At 36.9% G+C, this 24,661-nt stretch overlaps 1 protein-coding gene and 1 long non-coding RNA gene across 9 annotated transcripts in view; one reads left to right on the forward strand and one right to left on the reverse strand.

The window, feature by feature from the left end:
• Positions 1 to 24,661, reverse strand: part of LOC105150813 (synaptogenesis protein syg-1) — a 444,748-nt gene that overhangs the window by 160,446 nt on the left and 259,641 nt on the right. The window contains exon 4 of one of the 8 annotated variants that reach the window (XM_087408708.1): positions 19,208 to 19,392. The exons of the other annotated variants lie outside the window; for them this stretch is intronic. Within the exon in view, the coding sequence (XP_087264834.1) occupies positions 19,208 to 19,232 (25 nt within the window). The 5' untranslated portion in view covers positions 19,233 to 19,392. The remainder of the gene's footprint in view (positions 1 to 19,207; positions 19,393 to 24,661) is intronic. 8 annotated transcript variants of the gene reach the window in all.
• LOC147908662 (uncharacterized) overlaps positions 1 to 24,661 on the forward strand; it is a 165,084-nt gene that overhangs the window by 57,603 nt on the left and 82,820 nt on the right. The gene's annotated exons all lie outside the window — the stretch shown is intronic.

The raw sequence follows: 24,661 nt of genomic DNA on the forward strand, positions 1-24,661 counted from the left end.
TTGATATGAATTTTACGGAAATATATGTATCTATTAAGGTATTCATTAAACATTCAAAGAGAGCTACAAAAGTAGAACAATTTCATATTAAAGATACAAAATCGATAAAAATCAAATCATTGCTTAATGGAGATATAGACGATGTTCCTCTCTTTTTCTCTCTCTCTCTCTCTCTCTCTCTCGCTTTGTGTTGCTTCTTTTATGTATGTACAAGCACACGCTGAGGCATGCTCCAAACGACGGATTTAGAGAGCTCAAAGAGGCGGGAAATACGACGCATTGGTGCACGGAGTCAATTACCGCAAATTGAACTTTCAATTCGGCTTTTCATTGAGCCCAGGGCCATGTACGTTCCTCTATTGCCCCTTAAATTCACTTAAGTTCCACTCAAGTATCCAGATATAAAGGATTGCATTTTGCGAGGGACTCCCATACACACGTTTACGGTTAACAAATCGAGATATTTACGCATTTCTTTCAAGGCTCCTATTCTTTGTATTATACAAACGAATCAACTGACTTGAAGAATGTCGCTGACGATTTTATAGAGAAACGTGTTGAACTCCATTTTATAATAGGATGACTCCTTAGTAATTAGTATTAATTAATATTAATTTGACTCCTGTTGTGACAGCTATTTTCTGTAGTACGCTCTGCAAATATGCAAGATATACATACATGAGAGCCGCTTATGCACTTTGTGAGATAAGAAATACACGTATGTCTACCTACTTCGAGCTACCGAGCTTTGCAAATTATAGAAGTATGTCAGCATCAAATGCAGCTTGTATCTAATCGCGACTTCAGTGCACTTCCGGTCACATAATTGACTCTATGAATAATTCTGGAATAAAATGTCATTGAATCCACTCGCGAAGCGAGGAGAGAAGAGAGAGGTATGAAGTGACGTTAAATCGTGATCAATTACGATAAGAGTACGACAAACAAACTGCGATTTGGGACACGTTACGAGAAAGTTCGAGGAGAAACAATTCAGTAGCGTGCAAAAATACACTACTCATACGCTACTTTACGCTTATTTTAATGAACGAGCTTAAATATGATATACGATGTTTATTTATTAAGACATTTTTTTATATATAATATTTATAAAATGTCCAATCTGACAAATTGCTTTCCTTAGCATAAATACTTTATATTAGCGAGTATTTGTATTCTCGACCGAATTTACCATTATCGAAAAAGTTTACTTCCGTACCGCAGGAATCTCGTGCAGTTCAGCTCATCTAATTATCCCGTTCGGGTTGCTACCTAACCACCGTCGTAACCGCTGGCGTTCAACCAACTACGGGGACAGTGTGCCAAACCGGAAGCGCGATAGGAAATCCAACGCATTACCAAAAGAGAACGTCTTGTTTTCTCTCGGATAGTACTCACTTCCAGCGAAGTAGATTGGAAAAGGTGAACCGCTCGATGTTACCATCGTCAATGAGGAGCGACCATCATTGGCGTAGCGAGGTGGCGGATTTTGATTAAAGATTTTTTTACAAATCCTCCCTTTCTCTTTGATTTATTCGATTTCACGTGCAACACATTCGGAGACATAAATAATGTAACAGAGAACAACAGAAAAGTTGAAGAAACAAGCAAAATGAAGGACATTAAAATAAATAAATAATAATTTCACACCAAAATTTTAGTATTAAATTATTATTTATTTATTATTTAAACATCCTCTCTCTCTCTCTCTCTTCTCTCTTCATTTTATTCGTTTTTTCTTTTTTTGCATATACGAGCTTAATTTTTATTTATGAAAGAAATTTATCGAGAGCAAACGTAATACATGATTGCGTTGTGAAAGAATATCTGCCGCAGTAATGATCGATCGCAAGATTTAAGAAAGTCTGACAGTCGTAACAAGATAGCTTGATCGTTGATAAATACCGCGAAATTATAAAAAGGTAGGAAAACGAGAGACAAGAGGGATTGTTTTCGTGCGATTGAAGGGTTTCATGGAATTGCAATGAGCCATTTCCACGATCAAGTTGGCTACGCCTCTGTCAGTCGTACACGCACCAACCTGGGGAAATACCGACCCTCCGCGCGATTGTCTGCCGAGTAAGTATATCCCTTCTCGTATCTACTCGACAAAGTACATACATGGCAAAGTCCCGAGTAGTCGAGGCTGGCTTAAAGCTTCCGGACCGAGCTTTCTCCGTACTTCCCGCACGCTCGCTTTTCTCAACCTGGCGCCCGCAGCAGCCTCGTTTCACGACTTTTCTGTTGTTCCATCTTTCTCTGTTCGCCCTGTTCTCTGTCTGTCTTTCTTTATCACCTGCTTTGACCTTTTCGTCAACTCCAACCTCGTATGAGGCGCCTGTAATGCCCGCGTATGTGCGCGTTGTGCACACGCGCCTGTTGTAATTGCGCACACCACGTGTACGAAATAAACGCGCGACCCTATCGAAGGCGAGACTTCGGACACGTGGAGGTTTCACGGAAGATAAAGCGTGTTTATACATTATACGTTGAGGCGCGATCTAGCTAGATGCTTGCGTAGGTGTACACTGCAAAATGTTTCGGTAATTATACGCCGAAAGAACAGGTTTGCTGAAGTATCTAAAAATTTAACTAGAAATGTTCAAGCTGATGACTAGAACATCAAAATTTTTTGCAGCATTGTATTATGTTTGAGTTTCTTAAAGGAAACTCAATGATCATGTATACATAATTATTTTAATGGATCAATAAAATTGTTTTCAGATATGTATCTTAAATTTCAAATATTTCAACAAAATCGTTCCTCCTGTGCACGTATCTTTTGCTTTAAAATTCTTTGAAAGCTTCAACCTATTCAACCTTTTATATCCATTACGGTAATATGTTCGATAATACTGTGACAATTGATACTCTATATCGAAATGATCATCCATTTGATCAATATCTTACACATACACTCTCTAGGATCTACATAAGAAATAGGCAGCTATCTTCTAAATGTGCGACCGTCTGTGCATATACATACGTATATTCTCGAGCATCGCCGGTCGTTCGATTACTACAATCGCTCCCGCTGCCTTGCGACTGCGTTTTCTTTTCGGAAATGATTTCCACCCGATGGTTCCCGACAGTCTGAAAGGATTTCAACCTGATTTCCGAGAACAGTCAGAGCTCGTACATTCGCATTTTCGTGCTACCGCTGTGCACAGCGCTTTCGCCGTTACGCGCTCGCTTAAGCGAAACGCGAAAAGGAAATTTTGTAAGAAAAACGAATACGTTGATAAGGGTAAATTCACAGGCAGCGAGAAACCATTGGCGCTTTTTCTTTTGCCGATTTCTTTCGCCGGCGTGGGCGAGAACTGCGCTGCGCGCTGAAGAAGGTGCACGCGATTGCACAAGTATATACAGCTACATCGATAGATATCTTTTCTGCGTCAGTGCGAAGCCCCTTATTTCGTTGGAATGTCGAAAAGATCCACGTGAATTAGATCGAAACTGATCTTTGTAGCTTCATCTATCAGTGAATCCACTTGGCAGTTACGGAGCTAAGGAAAAGCGTTCTTCCGAAATTAATGCAAAGGAACATTTCTCATAAACGGATATCGTCGGCAGGCAATTACTTAACGTTCTGCGAACGTAAGCCATTTCCTCCACTGGAATTCTAATCTTGCTTTCCATATCTACTGCATGCGTAGTTATGTTCATTCGTACCTTTTAAATTGAACTCGCAGTGATCGTATTTCTAGAGATAGTCATAAGATCCGGAAAGTGATTCCGCCTGCGTCTTGCGATCTCGAAATAGTATAATATTAGTATTTTAATTTCCGAGAGTATTTGGATAAACGGTATATTTACGATTCTCCATTCGACTTCGTCCCAACGTTTCAAAAGAAAATCTTCCACGAGAAATGTTTTCACTCGATGTCACATTATGTGAACAAAAGTAAAATTTTTAGATGCAAATGTAACTGGAAATGTTACTGAGTCATGTGCTACATTATTCGTAAGCTTTCAGTTTTAAATATTTAACTGAGAGAAGTTATTATGTAAAACATACAATTTTAGAAATTCATGGAAAGATCGAATTAGATTACCTCGCTGCCATTACGCGCACATGTTCAACTTTTTATTTTTCTTCTTATACTTTCATTATATTAACAGATATTCTTAATTTGAATCATATTTGCAGGATTAAGTTGTAATATAAGAATTAATTATTCAAATAGTTTTAACAGTCTTGATTGACACATTTCTACAGATCTTATCTTGAAACGTTAATTTTGCTTCATAATCAAGGTGCCCTATATTAAATAATGACCTCAAGTATCTCTTGAACGAATTTTACAGAAGAATGTTTTATATGTATAAAATAAGTAAGAAGTAACGCTTATAACGGTCGGACTGGAGTATTTTAAATTTAAATAATTTCATGCGAATTTATGGACCATTTTTGTAGTCTCTTGAACTGCGCGTCGAATTGATTTTTCGGACTTTGGAGAGAGAAACGCAACTAAATTACTACAGTAATATCACAAATTAAATTGACAAGCAATTTAATAATTTGATGCTCAATTGGCATTATTTTAAGATCTCAACGTATTGAAAATTTGTAAATAAATTTATTACGAAAAATATTACCTCGGAATATTACCTAGAAATCGAACTTGGATTTCTAGCATTTCGTATGAGCGTAAAAACCTTTAAACCACCTAAACCTTTAAACCACCGAGGCCTTAATAACATTCCTCGCAATAACCAATATATAGGAATATACGCATTTTTCAGGCAGCGTGTATAAACAATAATGAACAATTCATTTAGGACTGTATAATGTTTTTTTTTTTTTTTACTTAAAAATTACATGACTTGAGGAAGTGCGAATAATGATAAAATTAATTTTCGAAAATCGATTTTCCAATGTAAAAATATAAAGATGTATATGAAGATTATCGTCATTTTTTAAAAGGAATTATATGATTTTTTTTTATATAATATGATTTCTCTAATTATTCTGTATATAATATTGAGATAGAGATATTGAAAAATCAATAGTTGTCGAGTTATTTTAAATTTTATTCTGGCACATATTGACATGAAATATAAAATATTTCTCATGAACTATTATTTTTTTTAGTCACATCTTAATATAATACTTTCATGCACAGAATAATAAGATGAGTCAATTGACGTAAAGAAAACACATAATTACTTATTTAAAAAATTTCGCATTTTGCAACTATATATTATATTTTTATATATAGCTAGAAAATTGAGATATTTTCAGCGTTTATTTTCGACAATGCGTAGAAAGACCTCGGATGATTACTGGCCGTAAAAGTATCGTATCCAAAAGTGCATCAGATCAATAGTGATCGCAATGAAGCGTGTTGTGTCGAAGGCCCGATGGCTCGCTCCCGAGATCGTAAAGCAAGCACACGGGGTGGCCTTGTATTGCCAGTAGTAATAACGGATGCGTACTCCCCGATGCGACACCATGAAAGTCAACTCCATCGACGTGGCCACCATTAACAACGTCGCCGCGGTGGCTTTGCACTTCGTGCCCGGGCAATTGTTAACGACGACGACCGGGCTGTCGGTCCGGTTACAATCGAAATAATTCACTCGCTCCTATAACCGTCGTCACGTATACCTAACAAACGTGAGGCACCGATGTAAACACCGAGCTGTCGTCTCGGAGTGGATCGATACCTCTGCTTCCAGCCTTCACCTATCCCGCCCCATCCTCCTCTGCGCACTGTCCGTCCTCGACGTCGCTAACATTTCATGCAACCGTGGCGACTGGTGATCATCTTTTGAGCATGGCGGTCAAATTACAAAGGATTTTCCGGAACATGGATGTCGGTTAAGGGATACGAGGATACGGATTAGATGTCCCTGAGCTTGTATTGAGTTTATGATCAAATCATCTTCCATCTTTATAGCGATATATGGGCGGCGTTTTTTAAAATTTTTCCAACGCAACGGTTTTTCGATCTGAATAATCCTTCGATCTTTTTTTCATTTTGAGTTCTCAAATAGATGAGGCATTTGTTACACCACTGTCTCGTGGTGTGTGGTAAAAGGGGAAGGCAAAGAGCGAGAGAGAGAGAGAGAGAGAGAGAGAGAGAGAGAGAGAGAGAGAGAGAGAGAGAGAGAGAGAGAGAGAGAGAGAGAGAGAATCACGCAGATACAAACTTACAGACTGTGGCTATGTACGACGGTTGGGATCAAGTCGGCTTCCGCTTCGCGGAGATTGTATGTACCGGAATGGAGGAAACGACGGCCTAGTATCTTCTGCCATAAGATTTCGAGGTACACTAGGGAACCCTAAGGAAGCCACCGGTAATGGCCGAACCTTCGACAGAGTAATTTGTGAATCGCTGCCGGGGTGGGATATATACGAACGTGACTTCTTATCGAGGTCTTCCTATTCCTTAACGGAAATACCACCTCAGGTGCCGCGCGTTGGGTGTCTCCTCGGTGGAACGGAGGAGGCGACTCGCGGAAAAGAATTCAGCCTGTGATCCGAGATAAATGGGAAAATTTATGATCACCAATGAGATCCTTCTTCCGTTAACGTGGAATTGTTGGATGATGGCATTATCGCCCTTGCGCGATTTTAAGGTACATCCCTTAATTCTGCATTCCACAGACTCGATCAATTCTCACCCTTCGAAGTGCTCTTTGAATGCGCATGAATGAGATGAAAGGTTTGATGCTATTATATAGAGGAACTATCATCACTGGTAAATGTGAGATTTATTGTGAGATTTATTGAAAAAAATATATATCACACAGTTAACAATTATAAGTAGAAATTGGACAGATAAGAATAAGTCAAATAAGATAAAGTATCCTATTTTCGGTCGAAACAGATCTTATAGTGCTTAATAAGTTATACGTGTGAATTTTAACATAGTTATAACCTGGCTAAAAAAAAAGAGTTTCGAATACAATTATATCGGTTTATACTTGATTTAAATATAACATTTATTTATGTTTATATATTTAAAATTGTTTTACTGTATGGATTCACACACTTCTGTCTTCTTTCGTCGATAAATAATGGAAAATTTTTAATTATTGATGTGAATTCTACATTTTCATGTACGAAACTAAACTGAAGCTTCTATTTTCTGCTAATTTTCGGCACGTCAAAAAAATGAAAATTTTATTATTATTGTTAAATATAAAATTATCGTTCAAATAAAAATTTATGTGAAATCATTTACAATAATCGTATTATATTAAAAAAAATTGAACTAATTAATTAATTAATTTTTTATTAAATAGAAATAGTTTTTTATTGAATATCATATAATTCCAGATTACTTTTCGTCTAGAAAATGATTACTAAAAAACAATGTATCTATTTATTTTCAATTGAAATTGAGATTTAAAATAATTAACTATTACTGTACAAAATATCGCCTCAAGCAGAGGCGTAATATAACGAAAATCACATTCCATATTTTCACGCGATTTTTCGGAAACCTTCTGTATATTTATCATCTCGAACTAGACATAAATTCTAATACACATTCGGCACAGGGCGCGTATTATTTTTGCACACGTTGCGTCAAAACCATATGAAAAGATATGTTATATACATACAACATGATATATAGGAAGCATTTTAACGAAGACAAGCCGAGCCCACCCACGTGAGCCATGCATAAGTAACGACAGTGACAAATTCCAGATGGATTGTAAGATAAATATTTGACGACGTTACAAGAGTCCCCCGTTATTTAGCGATTTATCTGAATCTTGCATGCGTTCCATTTCACAGTATAACGTCTGAGTGATCGCGCCGTCACGTTCATATCGGGTGAATATATAGGTAAGAAAGGTACGAGCGGAAGGAGCTATGTGTTCGGACTAGTAATCAAGGTGCAACTTAGAGCTGATTAATTGAAGTGAACGCCAGCTCGGGGGAGGCGTGACGAAGATATCCTTAAATCACAAAGCAAGCGTCATTTAAGTCTCACCCTCCCCCTCCCCATCTTCCCTCGCTCTCGCCAAGCAAGAGCGGCGAGTATGGTGGTATAGATCTTGACGTTTATGATGAAATGGATGCGAGCATACCCGCTTCCCTTAGCAGACTGCACTTTGAAATAGCCGCATGATTACTACGACCCTTGCACCGAGTATCGAGACTGTATCTCCGGATCGATCTAATCGCTCGTTCCATTTTTAAGACAGACTAATATGAGTCGTACTTACCAAACTTAATGGTATTTGCTTGCAACGATAACATCTCTATACTTACTTGACGGTACATACGCGAGGCTCTACATTTGCGACAACGTGACAATCAGTCACGTTGAGATGTTTGTCGTGTGATGACAAATGCGACATCGACTTTTGCATAGCGGAAATTTAACCGCGCGCTCATTTAATAATCGTTATTTAATAAGAATGAAAAGTTTCGCTAAATAGCGCTTTAAAATAAGACAAAAAGAGATTACATTCCATAATAATCTCAAATTTATTGAATTCGCTTTAATAGATATTACATTTAAGATCACATTTGAGATCTCGCTTGACAGCGTATAATATTAAAAATTTCAAAATTATGAAGAAAACTAATTCTCATCATTAGTCAAATTTCTCTAATTAAATTTTCTCTAAATTGTTTAGAAGGATATAAACATATCCACGATCTTTTAGGGTATGTCCTACTTATTTCCTTTTTAATTCATCACTAAATTAATTTCCTTGTCTGGAGTATCTTCAGTTACGATCGCTACGTTCATACATTCGGTCACTATAGTTAATATTATCATCACGCGGGCACTAGCCATTTTATCGGTATGGTAGTAAAAGTAAGAAAAATGGCTGTCTTATCGTCGTAATGTGATATTATAAAAAAGCATAACACGCGCGTCCTGGCGTGGCTATATTACGGTAATGCATTACTTTACGCTGTAATATTTTAAGTAGCGCTAGACAGGCGCACACTGGTCCCATCTCACACACGTATATATGCAAAACCGCGTTATCTTAATGGCAGCGACGTTAATTTTTCATAAAGCGTATGTGACAATCGCATACCACCAACGCGCGCGCATCTGCGAGACGCGAAAACTCGCGCGCGTTTGAAAACAAAAAAAGCCGCAGAAATTTGGCACGGATTTACCGTCGCTCGGCGAATTGATAACACGGGTCTGCTCCAATTCCCAGATACGCACATGTGTACCTGCAGTTACCGCTAAATACGAGAGAGAACGCGTATACGTTACAAACAAATTAAGCCCTTTACCAACAATCTTTACAAAAACACTTTTAACCCTTTTACGAACGCCAGCCAAAATATTTCCATGCTATCAGCGAAATGCGTATATACGCGTAATTACAATGCACTTTTGTTGTAAAATAAATAAAAAATAAATACACAAATATGTATTTACGTAAATATATTCATTTTTTATTTACTCTGTAAAAGTTGTATTTTTTTTATAATTGTGATAAATACATAGATATTATAGAGAGATTTTCCTTGGATTTCCTAGAAACTTAATCAGAATTCACTAAAATAATTTTTGGAACTGAAATTACCTTTTGATTTTAAATTACATCTGACATAAATTTATAAACGCGACCTTTATAACTTCCTTTAAATTCTTTTCGAAATATGTGAATATTGATAATGCGGAACATAATTATGTCGTCAAACCTAGTTGTCCATATAATAGGTTCGAGTGAGAGATAAAAAAAGGTTATGGAAAACGATAAAAATATTTTTATTTAGATCGTTCGTAGATGTACTACGATCTGAAACGAAATAATCACAATGCGGTACGCGAGAAAACGAGGCAAACAAAGTACCCGGTACCGATTTAGCTGACTCTCTCGCATCGCCGATCGCTGACGCTTAAGCGCACCCAAGCACGTACGAAATTCACCGCGCATTCCAATTTCTAAGTCTCATGAAGGATGCAAAACTCATTTGCGTAGTAATTAAGAATTTACCGCACCTGGATATCTCCCGGGTGGCGGAAAGTCGAACGAGGCGTCGTGTCGACTACAAACACGACTACGATTTGTTCGCTTCGACGACCTGAAATCTCGCCACGAGTATAAGCGCTTTCCAATTGGCGTCCTTTAACGTTCCGATTGTTTCATTATTAGCAAAAACGCGATGCCCGTTCCATTTTCTGCAACACGTCTGAAATGAAAATGATGCGTCGTTCTGATTCGCCGTAGAAGCTTGGTTAATTCATGCATTTCGGCTTGTTATCATGCACATATCGAAATATCGATTTATTTCAGTATTTTTGTATAAATATAAACTATATAAAATACAAAAATATAAATTACGAAATAATTTTTGAAATATCATATTTGGTTGCACGTTACTTTTACAAATTACTCTTTTTTTATAACAAATCGCGTCGTAAAAGGCATTAATTTTTTGTGATGTTATATTTTGATGCCATCAGATAATTTAGAAATTATTTCTAAATTATTTCGCATCAAAATACAATCTCGTTGAAAATCAATATCAGTTGCGACGCAATTTGTTGTTTTTATAAGAGTAATTTCTAAATTATTTGGTAGCATCAAAATATAGTTTCAAAATTAATGCAAATTACAACGCGATTTGTTGTTTTTATTAAGTATTAAGTTCTAATTTATTTGGTAGCATCAAAATATCATCTCATAGGAAATCAATGCCAATTATGACACGATTTGCTATTTTTAAAAGAGTAATTTGTAACAGTAATGTACAACCGATTTTGATGCTATATTAAGAAACCTATTCTAAATCAATCATTGCTGTCAATCAACGTACATGTTAACGTAGAAATACCATTAAATTTCTTGATATTTGTAGTATCGATAGATAAAATTGACCTCAATTCCAATAAAGAGAGAGAAATTTATATTGAGAATTATCTAATAAACATTCTGTATTAATTTACATGAGGGAATATGTTACATATCGGAAATTTTTTTACCGTTAGATATTTATAAAACTTTCAAATTATTTATTGACGGACGATCCGTTTTGATCTACAAATAGAGCAAAAAATGCGTAGCAAAGATTGGACATCTTGATTAAAGATTGTATGAGGCATTGATTAAAAAATCAAAGTTAGGGTCTGTTGAGAAACTGAAGCTAATGAACGGACGATGATAAGATAGAAAAGAGTAGCATATAAATCTCTCTAACAAGCGACATAGATATTGATGAACTAAGTGTGTATGCCTCCAATGCTAGCTCATTAACATAGTGATTATGGACATAAATAAGTTGACTGAGAGGCGTGGACTTATTAAAATTTTGAATAAGACATATTATAAGAATGAACGAGGAGAAGAAAAATAATATAAAAAAATCAAGCAGTATTAAAATTTGAACTGATTTGTACATCAGTTATAATTATTAAAATTGAATTTACAGAATTTTTTAGTATATTTTTGTGTAATATAAAATGAAATCAACATGTAACTTTTATTTAAAACTTTTCAAAAAGTAACTATAAGGTCAAATGTTGATACTACAAAATTTTAATTATGCCATTTTGTAATATTGTAAAATGCTTGTCAATCGCAATTATTTCGCTCCGTTTAACGCAATTTATCAACGAAGATTCAATTAATAAGATTAAAATTATATGCCATCTAAATTGCACCATGAATCTGTTATCGAAAATAATACATTTATAACACCTGCATTAAGTATTTAAATCAATACGATAATTAATCTCTCGTTAGCTAATTGATTGTTTAATAATCGTCATATTCTCGCGAATGTTACACATAACACATCTCGTTTCATTTATTGCATTTATTTTTCACAAATGCGGATACCCGGAAAAAGATCTTTTGCCACTGTCGTCACTGTTTGAATGGCGGCGGAAGTGTCGGTGACATTCTCATCATTGCCCATCGATAGTAGACGAAAGTCATGTACGTTCAAGTACTTTCGAAGGAAAGGAAAGACCGGAGTGTTAACCTCGTCACTTTGAAATGTCAGATAGTAAACCTGTGAAATGAGTGACTATGGAAAATGGGATGGCCTCCGAAATCACGGAGCATTCTCGTGGCGCGCTGAATTTCACGACGAGAAAATTTCCTATCATCTGATTTATGTTACCGCTATTGTTCTTGGTACCTAAGCGATGAACATAGCTGTTTGTACAAAGTCCCTCTTGTCTTTCACTCGTGGGTATGAAGTACGCGAGGGCAAAGTAACGACTTGAAAATTTATTTGATGCTTAATATGAAAGGCAAATAACTTCCTGTTCCATTTATGACGAAACCTAAAAAGATAAATTGACACGTAGATTGTTCAGTATCTATATATCTGTCTAACGATAATTTTTATATTCTAGTTCCAAAATTCTTGTTATTTTTTTATGTTATAAATTCTTAGATACATTAAATTTTCCATATTCACGCTTCTTGTTGCCTAAGAAAATTATTACAATCTTGCAGAAAGAACGGTTTTGTTGAAAATCTTTAGATATAGATCTGAAAATAATTTTATTCTATCAAAATAATTATGGATGTGAATTATTTTGATGATTCAAAGAAATTATTTTCAGATCTGCATTCAGTTACATTTTTAGATATTAAAAAAAAATCGTTTGTTTAATATTCTTTATGGAATAGTACTTGGATATGAAGTTGCGGTTAAAGTTTCAATTAAACTAAGTTCGCGTTTGGGTAAACGATCCCCGATCGCATGATCATCCAACTTGCGGTTAAATTGATTAAACTTTTGCCAAAACACCAGGTGTTAAGTTAATTAATAAACGATAAACAGGTTTAGCTTATACGCTCAGTGAGCGATGTTAAGTCGATAAGCGACTATCAAACTTGAACGATCTGATTAATTGGTCCAGTCCTTTTTGACAGAATGATTATTAATTGTAGCAATCAGAGTCTGCTTTAATGAAGCCACAGATGTAACGAGCAAAAAACGAGCGTGTTTAAATGATGAATTAGAAAACAGCCTAGGCAACTTTAGACGTATCATGGGAGAAGATATCGTCTTTGAGAAATTAGCCTTACAGAATGGAACGTTTCACAAGACATCATAATTTCTTTCCTTACGGGAAAGAGGAAGGAAGAAAAGCGTGAAAGCATCACGGCAAGTGTTCGCTACTAAAGGCTTCCATCGATTACCGTCTCTTATATCTGTCATTGTGTGTGTATATATATATATAATATCGCGATATACGCAAAGAGACGCATACATAGCGAGCAGAATCTCGTGAGAAGGGTTACGAAATCAGATTGCGGCTTTTTATAAAGCGAAACGGAAGGAGGCAAACGTAGACCGGATACGCGCGAGAATGGATAAACTTTTTTGCAGCAGCCCGAGAACTTTTCTATATCCGTAGATAACGAAAGAAACAAGGGGAGGGGAGGGAACAAAGTACAAAAGTATCGCAAGGTTGAATTCAAAGTGTAATTTGGACTCACATTGTAACAGTATTTCATACGTTGTTACGTTCACATAGCTTCGCAAAGAAAATTTTTCGCGTTATTTCAGTTTTTGCTAGTCATGCTTATGTAAAATGCTGTCTGCCAGCCAAAGAAAGAATTGTTGAGATTTAAATATTAAAATTGCTCAAGTTTCATTAGATAAGTAATAATTGTAAAAAATAATACTTCTTATACAATACATACATTTAAACGAGATCATTTTTTAACTATCTCTCCTCTATTAAAAATTAGATAATTTTAATTATGAAGTTATACTTTTCTAGTTCCTGTTATTTTCTTTCACTACGATACGATGGCATCATTTTCTTCCATTTGTTCTATATACAGATACGAGGCATTTTCTCTCTCAGTATATAATTGCGACAATTACGCTCAAACGTTCTCGATAAATTTTGGTCCTCAACTTCCCAAAATTGCATCGTGAAGCGATTAACTGCCATTTTATCCTCTAGTTGCGACGAGTCGGTGAATGAAATTTCGGGTAATCGCCGGATCGGCCGGTCAACGCGATGAAGTCCGAAGGGAAACGTCAGCCGGTGCGATTCTGCGTTGAAACTTGCCGCTCGAGTTGGCACCAGAAATCGCCAAAGAGAGACGACAGTTCCATGCACAGAGCGACCGACCATGCCCATTGAATCGCAATGCTGGAATTACGCGTCGGTCTCTGGGAGATGCGACATTATTCCCCGAAATTTCTGATTATTATTCTTGTAAATCTCATTTTCAAATATGACCGAATAACGTGCGCGTTTCTTTTATAGAAAAATTCATAGAAAATGGGACGATCAAATGAAATTATTTGAAAAATTAGAAACGCATTTCCTCTTAAATCTGCAAATGTAAAATTTTTCTAAAAGATATCTAAAAATATTAGATCTTATTTCAAGAGAAAGAGAGTATACGTAAGCGCGCGCGCGTGCTTCAATTCAATTGCGTAATTGCTAACAATAGGTAAAGCTCTTGTTTCCGCGAAGAAAATAGCAATGTTGCGAGAGAGCCAACGTATGAAATTACGATTGTAAACGAATCTTAGTAACACCACCTTATATATTTTTATCACTGAGACACCGACGTTCTCTGGGATAAAATCAACGCCAACGACAGCGAGAGGTGTCTGGCCGGGTTACTGGGATAGGGGAAGGATGGACCAACGTAATCTCGCCCGAAGGAACGGGCGGTGGAATCGGATTGCGGCGGAAAGCAGGGTAGTACCGGAGCAGCAGTGTGTTCTCCGACAGGGTACATCAGGGAGCTGTAGACGAGCGGTGAAGCCGTCTCTCGGAGAGCCGATGCAAGAATGTACACGATCATATACATAAAACAGGACGGTGTCCTGTGGGGCACACGCCGCCAGCGTATTCCTGGCGTAACGTATTATCGTGAAAGCTATGAGTGCGGAATGGTAAGCGCGAGCTCGATAATGCGGAATAGAGTTACGATCCCCATCGTATCGACATAGAAATTGTTAAATCCACAGGGTGTCCGAAAATGTTTCAGCGACAATAGTAGAATGATATTGATTCCTGCGATTTTCATTTTAGGTATTTATTATGATTATTTTACTTTCTTCGGCATCGAATAGTAAAGTAATTAAATCTAACACATAAATAGAAACATATATTGTATGTACGTAAAATATAAATTAATATATAAAATAATATATAATATATATAATATATTAAATTTCTAAATTATGTATGTATATATATATATATATAGAGAGAAAAAAAAATTTTTTTATAAATCCTCTATAAATTAAAGGAAAGCCTTGCGCCTTGTCTTCGGATAACCCCGAGCAGAAGTGTCTGGTTCTAACACAATATTGACAGATTAATAACCTTACAACCGCCGTGGTGATAGGTACCCCAAGATAACACAATCCAGACACGGGAACAGTCGGAGAACCGCTGGCGTTCTCGGGGAGTGGACGCAATCATAATCTGCCGCGTACTCGAAAGCCCAGTATACTCACACCCGGCGGCAGATCCCATATTTCCCATTTCCAACCCGGTCTCTTCCGACTCTGCGCTACTCCTCTCTATCCTCCCTCGAGCGAGCAGGCAGCCACCTTCGTTTCTTTCCTACGTATATACGCTACATGTATTCCAACCACCCTTCTCTCGAAGGCTTTTTGTAAATACCAAGTGTTAGGTGTGCGTTTACTTTACTCGCGCGTCCATTGCACGTACACACATCTATATATACGTACGAGTCACACTCGCGTGTATTGCATGATTGCGCGACGGCGAGACACAGAACGCGAAGGGTTGAAACCCTTCCGTAGGACACGTGTGTGTCGTGAAAAATCTTCAAGAAAATTCCATTCCGAGTGGCGTGGACGGTGCGATCAACCGCACTTTGAAAGTGACCCAACAAACACAAAGCTGACGTTTCGATTTTCATGCCCTTCATTCGTAGAATTCCACTGACAAGAGGACGAGGAGAGAGTTTTAAGTTTGAAGGCAAGCTACAGGAAGAATCTCTCGTGTATGTAACGCTAAAGAATATTTCGAGCGCGATTGAACGAACACACTCGCTCCGTGAGACGCCATTGACGTGTGGAATTGAGTTAGAAATCGTTAGAAATATCATTTTATCCTTTAGAAGGACGGACGCAAGAAAATATCCCCTACGAAATATGTCGATAACCTCTTCAATAGCATTCTTGTTGTCAACAGCGAATCGAGTTGACATGTTTCGCGAGATCCACGTACGTTTTGAAAATCTGATGGGATTACACGATCAATACACGATGATCATATCTCTTTCTTACGGAATAAGCAAATAATATAAATAATAATTGAGATTCGTTTATACGGAATCTGTATAAAATTAAATCCAGGTTAATCTTACAAAGACGTTATAATTATATCTTTAATTTTATAATAGTTTTAATTGAACTCCTTATTTTCAATATTTTTAAATTAATGTGCTCTACAGTTATTGTAATAACTCAATAAAATCATTTTCAAATTTGTACCTAGTTAAATTTTTAGATACTTCAGAAACAAAAAACTGTTCTTTCCATGTAAAAGCCTTCTCAGTTAATGAACGAGTATGGTCTTTAATAATAGTCGAAGCCAGTTGTAACCTTCTTTTGTACGAAAACGCAAGAGGCTTTATGTTTAAAAAAAATTACAGCAATAAAAAGCTAACACATGATGTAGTGGCGATATTCGTATGCGGAGAGGAACTAAATAAGACGACGATAATAATACGGTCGCGTGCGATACGCAAGTTTTTAACGACTACGCGCGCTCTCGTATTCGCTCGCTTCTCCTGGATCGATGATCCTATCTGCTTTTTATAGGCTTAACCCCCCCCCCCCCCTCCCCGTCTCATTTCTACGTGCAAGTCTTTACGTCGTTTTTATTCCTGCTTCTTTCTACTTGCGACGAAAGATCCCCAAGTGAAAGAAACGCGGTTGCACCGACGACGAGGTAGACGGCAGACGACGACTGAAAAAAGCGAATGCAGGGACGATAAATTGATCGTGCCAGGGTAGCAGAGGATTTTGGAGATTCTCGAGGGTATTTTAAGGACACTGCTGACAGATGACACGCAGATTATACCTTACATTGTCTAAATTACGAGGCATTGTGTTATCCGTAGGGAAAAAAGGATTCTGTCGGACAAAATTTTGAGAGCGACAAATTTCGCTATTCAAACTTGTTTCTATTTTGGACAGAGCCAGTCACTTGTTATTGAAAGATGTTAAACGTTTTTGGTTGTTACACGGAAAAAACGATTTTGCTAAAATATTAAAAAATTTAGTTGGATACAGATTTGAAAATAATTTTGTTAGACTATCAAAATACTTGTGCAAAAAAATCAAGCATAATGAGTAATGCTGCAAATTTATCATATTTCTACGAATCAACTTGAGCATCCAAAATAATTATTTTGATAATCCAACTTTATTTTCTGATTTGCATTTAGCTAAATTTCTTGATACTTCAACTGTTCTTTTCGTATGTTCACAAACTTGTGCCGATAGATTTATCAATATTTCAGATTAAAATAATCTGTGAATTCTTTTCAATCTTAATAATGTATTGAAAATTTATTTTAATTTTTATTATTTATGTCTATAAATTTCAAAGTCAACTCAAGAATGAGAGCTTGATCTTGATTGAAAAGTGCACGAAGAACCAATTTTTCAAAGTGACGCAGTCTCCGAGAACCGATCGAATCGGCAGGAAAGACGATCTCGCGGTAATTCTTAATGCAAGCTAAAATTTATTATCTAGAAACCCTGTAGGCCAATTTCAATATCTCGTTAGCCTTTTGGAGAATTTCACGCAAAACAATATTTGCCGTATTCCATTCGACACATTGACGCGTGGCGTGCAAACGCGTGCAGGTGTATGGCGCCAACCATACTAAATCTATACAAGCTTACTTTGGTATTCCTGTTTGACATAGCTTAACTAACTAATCTATCAGCTATGTCTATATCCGGATTTGCCGAGCATACTGTTTGCAGATTAGACCGAATATGGTGGTAAGTGTATCAACCAGCCGCGCGCCTTGTGGATCGCACTCTCGTGCAAGACTTGTATTTAAATGCAGAGCACAGCAATCGTAACAAATTGCTCTTTGCAACAATGCACTCGCGCCGATTAATGTCATACGAGGGAATGTATAATCGCATTTGCCCCGATCGAATATATAAATAAATTATTTTAATCTTGTTGTACAATATTATATTGTATCACTGAGAAAAATTTCTGATTGAAAATGAACGAACCAGAAAATTTTGATCATATTAACCAGAGAATTCTGGTTATCTCAACTAGAATTATATTAAATTCAATCAGAAAATTCTGATTCGTCCATTTTCAATCAGAATTCCAATTAATACAACCAGATTCTTTTTCCAGTGATTGTAATGTACAGGACGACAAATGGCAAGTTGTTGAAATTAATTAACTGTTATTTTAATGACGTAACGTTATGTGACTAAAATTATTTTAATAATAAATGTGTAAAATGTATGAATTAATTAATGAATTAAATCAGCCAACCATGAATTGTTATCTTTTCTATAATTATTTTTACAAGTCATAAATGTATATTCCCCTTTCACTATATGCCAATAAAAATAACTGATTTCTTCTACAATATAATATTTAATTCATTTCATTCTGTTCTCTCATTATATAATAACTTGTTTAATTTAATTTCAGCAACTTCCTATTATCATATTATAAATGGAGAGAATAATCGTCATTGAATAATTAAACGAAATTAAAAGAAAGAAAATAACAGTTTTGACAGATTTAAATATTTTTACGATTCTAACAATCTCTTAAAATAACTGTAAATGTTACGTAAGATAAGTTTAATAATCAGTCGGTTATATTTCATTATGTAATAAATATTAAATATCATTTCCACGTTCAATGGCAATACAGTTGAAAATTATAAACGAAAATGTACGGAATTTCATTAAAATGACTGCCAAGCTACAGCTATAATATTAAGAATCTACGCAATTTATATAAATATGTATTGAAAAATGTCCGTTCGAAAGAGTAAGATAACGCGACGACGAAATTATTCGCTCGATTCAGCAAAATACTATCCGAGGACTGTACTGTGCTGACGTCGCCGAAATGAATTTGTTTGAGCAATGTAAAAAGTGGAAGTGAGGTGAATTTCACTAAAAATCAATGTAGCGCCTGTGTGTCGTGTGTGTTCGCTGATTGCAGTGTAAATATAAGTAACGTGTTTATCTACAGATATGGGATTGTCAAAGTAGTGGGCGGTCGAATCTTACCGTGATCGTTTGATTCATCTCTCATGCGAAATACAAATCCGAATACGAACGCAACGCTATGGGTGCGTACAAACGCGAAAGAGATTCGAACGTTAATACCGTTAGTATCGGGCTTGTTCCTTTGAAGGCTATGATTCTGCACCGATCGCCCGGAAAGCCCGAATGACAGTCGACGTAACACTCACCTGCAATCAGAAAGATAGAGATATTTCGTTAGTTCAAGCTTCGAACGAGAGAGTGTTGAAGAATGTTATTGCACTACACACATGCGAGAGAATTTGAAGGAGTCGATCAGCCGGGACAGAAGGACAGGATGGTCGGTAGGGGGTAAATGTTGGGAGAAAAGTATAAATAATATCGGAAAAAGAGGAAACGAGAGGTATTGACAGTTTGTTGCTCGAACATCGCTGTCGCCTGAGAACGAACTTTTCCCCAGTGATTCTCCGAAAGATTGCTTTCGCTACATAACGACAAACCTCGTTCACATATCCGTCGACTGCGACGCGACGGTGACGACTTTAGAAAATCTTTTCCGCTCGAAGAGCTCCGTTCTCTATTTTCTTGTCGTAATATCGAGGATTTCCCAGCGCATTCTCAACCTTCTGATGCCTGTCCGTTGACAGATATCCAGTGACGAGGGGCGATCCCGTTCGTATATCTGATAATACTATATCATTCGCGTATGTTTCCGGAACTGACAGTGAATCTATGAGGCCCACTTAATTATATCTATCCTTTATGTGACATCTGCAAAGGTTCTCACTAATTGTACAAAAAATTAGATGAAATGAATTAATTTTCACATATAATGTGCTTATAATGTGGTGAACAAAAGATGTCATGGATTTACAAAGCTTATTAATGAATAGTTTTTGAACTATTATATAGTATATAAAAAGTGCTCTGTGAGCACAAATTTCACACCTCTCATACATCATAGTTCAAAAATTACCCATTATTGAGTTTGTCACATTTTCCTTGTGTCTATGACAGCTTTTTTATTTGTCATATTATAAACTATATTAGAATGGACATGAAAACTGAAGACCACGGACTTTACATAACACATAAGAGAATTAACTATTCAGAGTCCATTAATTTTATCCCCACTAAATTAACAAGTGATTGGTTGATTGACTTATGCATTACGCAAAAGTCTATACTTAACTTGGGACTCAAGTTTCCATACAATTAGTCCGAGATCCTTTTGAATTATTATTATTAAAATTTAAATAGACATATTCTTTTTTATAAGAACTATATTATTATGTTTCCTAGAAATTAAGTAGTGTATTTTTAATGAACATAAATTAAATGTATCTACAAATCTAGCATCGGTAACTGTTACAGATTTTGACATCAGTTCCAGAAGATTAGACAAACGTGTGCTTTCCTTTGTGAGATTTTTCGTAACATCATGTATTACATTTATATAATGCAGTCGATTACATTCGCGGATATACAGATTCCCGTGCAACGATTTACGGCGGTATTATAGATTTATTGACGGTATTAGTGATCTATCTTCTCCGACAGTTACCTATGCGACGCAGCATCTTTGATATTTCCGCACCGCGGGAAACTATCGATACTATATAGAAACTATATCGGTTGGTGATGGTGAACGCGCAGAGGCGGCGGACACGGTTCGAAAGTTCTCGAGAATTGGTTTTCGTCCCTTGATAAACGTCCATCATTTCCCGGAACGTTTATTTCGCACATTGTCAAAATTCCGCTGACGCATCGCTGACGATCGCTGGTCCAACGGCTATTTGTAAGAGTGGATGGAGTAAGTGCGGCAATACTCCTCCCTCTGTCCAATTCCCCCGCTCTTTCCTGACACGCGTCAAATCGGTTTTCATAATAAATTGGAAGCGTTTAACTTATCAACACGCGAAATTATTTATGGCTGTATTACGTGCTTTCGCCGCAATGAGTTATTTCATAACTGTCGTCGGGTAGAAACAGTCGCGTAGATTGCACGTATAAATAGGACGCCTATGTATGTGTGTGTGTGCGCGTGTATGTGTATATATATATATATATATATATATATGTGTGTGTGTATAAATGTTACCTGCAACGGACACGGATTTTACATACGTCACATGTGATCGCGCCGTATCTCTCCGTTAGCGCGCGCGTTACGTGGAAAGCTAACACGGTCTTACCGAAAATATTTTCCCAACGGCCGTGCGTCGAGTCCCCTTAAAATCTTTACAAACAGAAAACGTCGCGCGTCCGCTTGATAAAAATTTTTCCTTGAAGCCCCGCGAGCGTAACGTCATGCCGGGTAACGCCGATTATGCACGCTCTTAATGCACGAAAGCTCGAAGGACATCAGTCTCTCGAATCTCGGGGTCTTATGCGCAAGCAGACGAGAGAGAGAGAGAGAGAGAGAGAGAGAGAGAGAGAGAGAGAGAGAGAGAGAACGGAACGAGAGGAGACTCCAAGATTCTAAGAGCAAGATTTCCTACGAAGAGGATTGCACCGCGCTTGAAAAGAGGTCGCGTCGGGTGCATCTGTATTTATTTAGCGCTAATAAACGGCCGCTGCGAAGAAGGAAAACAACGAAAAGCCGCGGTTAAACCTCGCGCTCGAAATTGGTAAATCAATTTAATTTTCCTGAGGCGAGGCTCTCCCCGAGACGCTCCACGTCTTCTCTTCGGCTCTCTCGAGGCGGTTAAATTCTTCGAACAAATAACGGATAAGTCTTGAACAGATACTTTCAATGAACGACAGCAGCCACGAGCTGCTGAAATTCTATTTTTTACGCTTTGTTTGGCGTATATACATCGCGGCCGCGCCATCAAAATCAATTTTCGCATGCGCTCGGTTCGTGTAACCTAACTCACCTGCCTGCCCCCCCTCCTTCACCATATCTCCTGCTTTTTTTTTTATATGTTTCCGGATTAGCGAACTACACTACTCGCGCGTGTCCGTTCGGTACAATACACATGAATGAGGAGAGCGTACAATTTATAGAGTTTCAATAAAATAATCAACTTCTCGTCGAGGTAATTTAGGGACAGGGAAAAAATGTCGACAGATTATCGAGTTCCCCATGGTTTATATTTCTTTCTCCTTTTTTTTTTCGTTATTTTTTCTTTTTTTCTTTTATTTTATTTATTTATTTATTTTTTTTTATCATGCTGGTATGATCACATTTATACGGCTATAATAAAGCGGCTATAATAAAGCGGAGCCACGAACCGATTATTCGCATCACCTGTTTGTCGGTATTATTGCGATGTAATCGCGATTATTTTTAACACAACTGCGTCAAGTTGATTTCAATGAATCGGGTTAGCTGGCGAAATTGTTACAGCGGCTTATTTTTATTCGGAGTGAATTTCGTACAAACTCTCGATGTCCAATCTATACCGGCCATAGGACTCCATTGGTATTGCGCAGCTTTTAATTTTGCCGCTTTCACTAAAAAAAACGACAGGATACTTTTGTAAATGCATTATTTCGATTCAGAAAATCTCAGCATTGCAGACAGAGAGAACGAAATGTTGTACATTGTACGATCTTTACGTGTTACGTAACGTGCTATCGCATGGGGCGAAAACGGAAAACGCCCGCGCTTAAGCTGAAACTTGAAACACGCGTAACGTTATCATGACGTTTCCAGATAACACACATTCTAGGTTAATATACGATTATGATATGGTTCATTTGTTATGGCGGCGTGTGCGAAATATCTTGAATCACAGAAGAACATTACACCGTGCAACGAATTTTGTTTCTCTTTTATCAACTAAATATCGCATTTAAGACAATTAAGTTAAACGTAAGTAACGCTTAAAATTACGTAGTATAATTGTTATGTATGTTAGTAACTGTCTGGAGCTGACGGCGGATTTATTGCATCAATTATTAATCCCTTTGTTAAAAATATCAAACAATTATTTCTTTATGTTATGCAAATTTAAATTATTTTTAATACGACTTCGTCATTTCCTTCGAAATTAATTATCTTTTAATTAATATAAATTGAATGAGTCTTACAAACCTAGCGTCAATAACTGTGTTATTATTACAGATTTTGACATCAGTTTCGGAAGGTTAACGTCAACCTAACAAAACATTGTGACCTTTAAGTACCTTTTTTCTTCGTTACAAATGCATAATTTAAAGTAGAATATAAAGTAGATTGATTTAAAGTAGAAACTGCCAAGTTTCGTGATAGACAATTTAATCTGGAACTTGTTAAGCTCATTTCGCGAGATACGTAAATGATAAGAGTGTTACACGAGTTTTCGGAGATTGAAGTACATTTAACGTAAGACATCTTCAACATCTCTTGGCACAAGGACTTATGACAACACAGTAATTTATGGGGATGATTCATGCGTAATGTTAACTCTCTAATGATAGGATCGAGATTAGATAAAATAATAATAATTTCATTGGAATAGAAAGATACGAGAAATATTTTACATGCAGACAAAATAATAGAGAATAGCATTTCAATATGTAAAGGACATCAGCAATAATGCTGTTTAAATCTGGATGTGACATCATGGCTTCAACAGTCAAAACATTATGTTATTTATTGTTTTTGCTCATATTTTTATTGATTAGAAAAATGAACAAGACACAGAACCTCGGATTGGATTCAACTCCTTGTTCCTGATACATTTTGAAAATTTATCGTACTACTCTTAGAGAGTTAAGAAGTTGTGACAAAGAACGAAAATAATTGCTGTTTGCATTTTCCGGACATTTTCCCCTCTACGTTCTTTTCCCCCTGTCCATGGAGATATCAGTATTTATTTGCAAGGTTCTCGCGTCTCGGTGGACAGGGAACCTTTTTAAGCCCTCATAAAAAATCGTTCATAGAACCGCCACGGTGTTTTCTGGATGGTCATTAACGATCGTAAACCCTCGTTTACTCTCTTAGATTCTGCCTCCCCTTCTTGTTTCACGCAATCGTGCGTAAAAAAATCAATAAATGCGAGTACGTGCGTAATAGGGAAATACGGCGCTGCAAATGTATTTATGCGTCTTTTTTCATTATCACAGATCTCGTAGTGAGAGCCACGATACGTAATGGTTCGCTCGCTAAAAGCGAAACGTTACACAAGATTGTAACGCATTGTGCAGGATTTGATATCGCTGATTTATTAGTTGCAAATTCGTATCATGTCGAGAAAAAATTGTGGATCGAGCGATCGTGAGATAGTATACCAACGAGTTTCCATTAAATCCGGGATTCATCCCGTTGACGTGCGCTATTCTCTTACAGCCGAAGTTGAAATTGGCACAGAATTACTTCATCAATTTGCTATACATTTCGTGGGCATCGCAAGCTATTTGTCGAAATCCACATATCTCGCCCCGGGTAGAAAGGGATCAAAGCGCGTTGTGTGCATGGTTATCTTTGAAATCCGAAATCTGTTTATCGCGCGGGTGTCAAAGTGCGACACGGGGGTTGGAGGGACGCAT

The sequence above is a fragment of the Acromyrmex echinatior genome, chromosome 8 (assembly GCF_024713525.1).
Source record: "Acromyrmex echinatior isolate Ae372 chromosome 8, ASM2471352v2, whole genome shotgun sequence".
Lineage (NCBI taxonomy): Eukaryota > Metazoa > Arthropoda > Insecta > Hymenoptera > Formicidae > Acromyrmex > Acromyrmex echinatior.